Source organism: Bradysia coprophila, unplaced genomic scaffold (assembly GCF_014529535.1).
Source record: "Bradysia coprophila strain Holo2 unplaced genomic scaffold, BU_Bcop_v1 contig_200, whole genome shotgun sequence".
Lineage (NCBI taxonomy): Eukaryota > Metazoa > Arthropoda > Insecta > Diptera > Sciaridae > Bradysia > Bradysia coprophila.
Window position 1 is genome coordinate 527,355 of NW_023503464.1, and position 2,857 is coordinate 530,211.

Below are 2,857 nucleotides of genomic sequence, written 5' to 3' on the forward strand. Positions count from 1 at the left end.
TGATCATTGAAACTAGCCGGTTGAAACGGTCGTCTTAAGGAAAGTTTTCGATTAGCGATAGGTGGTTGGGAACGATGTTAAGGTGTAACACTCACACATATGATCGAACAAATCGAACAAGACACGACCAATAGCTCTAGGTCAATCGGTCCTTTTGGTGAGTTTCGTTGAATCCATTTTTGGTTTGCAACTACAAAAGAAATTGTCAAACTGGTGATTGGTGGTGATTGCAAGCTGAGATGATTATATTACTTGAAGTAGTTACGAGCGGGCTTTCTTTTTCGCAAACCCAACCTATTCCTCCAATGGCTGTCACGGTCACACTAGTATCGGACATAAGAAACAACTTTTTCTACTTTGAGATGTCGTGTAGCTCGGCCGTTGCTTCTGGTCCTTATAGATCGAAGAAATATTTACGATTTTTTTGTCGGAAACGATTGGTAAAACATTTCACAAATTGACTCATAAAAATGTTTATGAGCTCGTCTATGAAGTATAGACATTTATTGACATTCAAATCGGGTATCTTTTACAGTTTACAAAAAAGAAATGCTTTTAATCAAGCGTATTGTTTTGGGCAACATCTGACACGTCTCCAACCGGGTGCGCAGTTGGTGGAACCACCGCAGGGAATTGGATAATCGCCTCCTTTATATTGATCATTGCACGCTGAAGCGGCAGGTTGAGCTGCCGCATAGCAAACAGTTTCGACACATCCTGGAACTTTTATTTTTGCATTTTGAAAGGGTTAGTGCCGGGCGAAATGAAGGAATTCTACTTTTAACTTACAGCTTTTTCTGCAACGTTGTCGTTGACCTAGACATAAAAATCCACAACAACCAGCGCCACCAACAGTTGTCCACTGTGCATCGAAATCGTTTTTGCATTGCGCATCCACATCAACGAAACCTGTCCAACACGTAGGAGTGATTTGTTCTTCAGCATCTGAAATGGTAACATAATCCCTTCTGTCACACGGATTACCTCTAAAGATCCCTCTGTGACGAAAGCTCCAAAAAAATCGAATTGGAGTGTTCGTTATGCAGAGTCCTAGCTGTAAATATACTAACTTGGTGCTGGTTCACAACTTCCAACATTTTCCGGACCAGGCGTTACCACAGGACTCGTGGTTAATTGTATTCCCTGTGGAATCAAGTTTGAATCTTCCAACAACATTTCTCCAAAGTTTTCGGACTCCCTGACAGACTCTAATGTGATGCCCATGTGTTCAAAGAAACCCATTGCAGGGCTTGTTGAATAGACTGATTGAATGGTGTACTCGTTCAGATTGCCCGAAATAACAATACGAGTACGGGCAGCCGGATTTCTTGAAGCTTTCATCTCATCCACACAATTTCTTGTCTTTTCGATCTGGATCAAGTCTTCTTCTTCTCTTGCCAATGCGGGATGTTCGTAGTTCGGCAACGGAGAAATTTCGTATGAAGTTTCGCAGTTTCCGAATACGGATGGTTCCATTACCTTGTAAGAAACGTTGTTCTCTGGCTTCTTAGTGTTGATTTGAAGTTGGCTAACAATGGCCTTCAACTGATTCATTTCGTTGGAGGTCAACGATGAATCGACAGATATCGAACGAATCATGCCATTGTCGAAATGGATTTTAAATCGTTGTCCATTCAGCTTCCATTCGTCATACTTCGGCATTATTCCGCTCAAGTCTGCACCGTCTCCCGGAAATGGTTCGTTCGTTTTTCCATAAACGGCTTTGCTGATTTTTCCAATCAAAAAACTGTCAGACTGTGGCTCAATAGTTAAGCGTGCCTGAGCAGCTGTACCTGCCTCCTTGTTGTTTTTCGTATAAATTCGCAACTTATACTGGTACTCTTTGCCTTCTTTCCAAGCACTATTGCCGGCGGCAACTAGTCCAACTTGAAAGTCAAAATGAAAAATTAAAAATCCGAGAACTGATAAATTCGTATTTTCACTCACTAGAGACTAAGATCAACGATAGAGTCAATTGCATGATTACCAACACTTTTATAATGTCTTAACACCTTACACAGACGAAGGGAAACTGATGAATTGTTTAGGACTACTCGGATTTTTATAGAGAAATTTTGGTAAGTTGTTCGTCGATAAAGATTTGAAACATAGAGGGGATTTGTACGGGTGCAATAACATTTTCATCAAATAATTGTGATCAACATTCACAAATAAATACCGTGATTAGACCCGTACGAAGTACGAGGGACTGATGCGTTCACTATAGCGTTTGCCTCTGATTGGAGTCAATGGGTAAGGTTTGTGGTTGCATAGTGATGACATAGCAGCGAGAAAAAAAACTACATCAGTCTGTCTGTCATCACGATAACGCGAGTAAAACCACACCCTAGACAGTTGTATAAATTAGTAGATTATTGAACCAGGGAGAAAATTTGATTTCTCGTATCCAGATGAATAAAACTATCCGACGGCTTCTGCCCGAGGTACTTTTACTCATCGTGATACAAGATATCAAATTACTTCCCGTGTACAGTATGCTATTTTACTTTACGAGAGAGCTAAAGGGTTTTCATTAGGGATGGAATCGTCCCTAGTAAAGTAAAAGGCAATTAAAGAATATGAGTAAAGTGGGCAAAGCCGATCTCGATTTAGGACCGAAGCGTCCAGCGTTCTCACAATGAAAGACCATGTGAGCAAATCGATCATTGCACCGCAATTCGACTACTGTTCAGCGATACTAATCCTGGGTGATCAATCAACGTTCGATAGCATGCAACTGATTTAAAATCGTGCGATGAGGTCAATCCTTAGGTGTGGGACATTGACTTCAATTTTTGTCATGCTAGAAGCATTGGCCTGGATGAACGTGAAACAGAGAGTCTACGAAACAATGTTG

At 41.0% G+C, this 2,857-nt stretch overlaps 1 protein-coding gene across 1 annotated transcript; it reads right to left on the bottom strand.

Annotated features, from left to right (window-relative positions):
• Nucleotides 1-453: 453 nt before the first annotated feature.
• On the bottom strand, nucleotides 454-2,070 carry LOC119075338 (vitellogenin-1-like). The gene is made up of 4 exons (XM_037181768.1): nucleotides 1,948-2,070; nucleotides 1,071-1,886; nucleotides 790-945; nucleotides 454-723 (listed from the first exon to the last, which is right to left on the bottom strand). The coding sequence occupies exons 1-4, from the start codon at nucleotides 1,979-1,981 to the stop codon at nucleotides 560-562; spliced, it is 1,170 nt and encodes a 389-aa protein (XP_037037663.1). The 5' UTR covers nucleotides 1,982-2,070; the 3' UTR covers nucleotides 454-559.
• Between the last annotated feature and the right edge of the window lie 787 nt (nucleotides 2,071-2,857).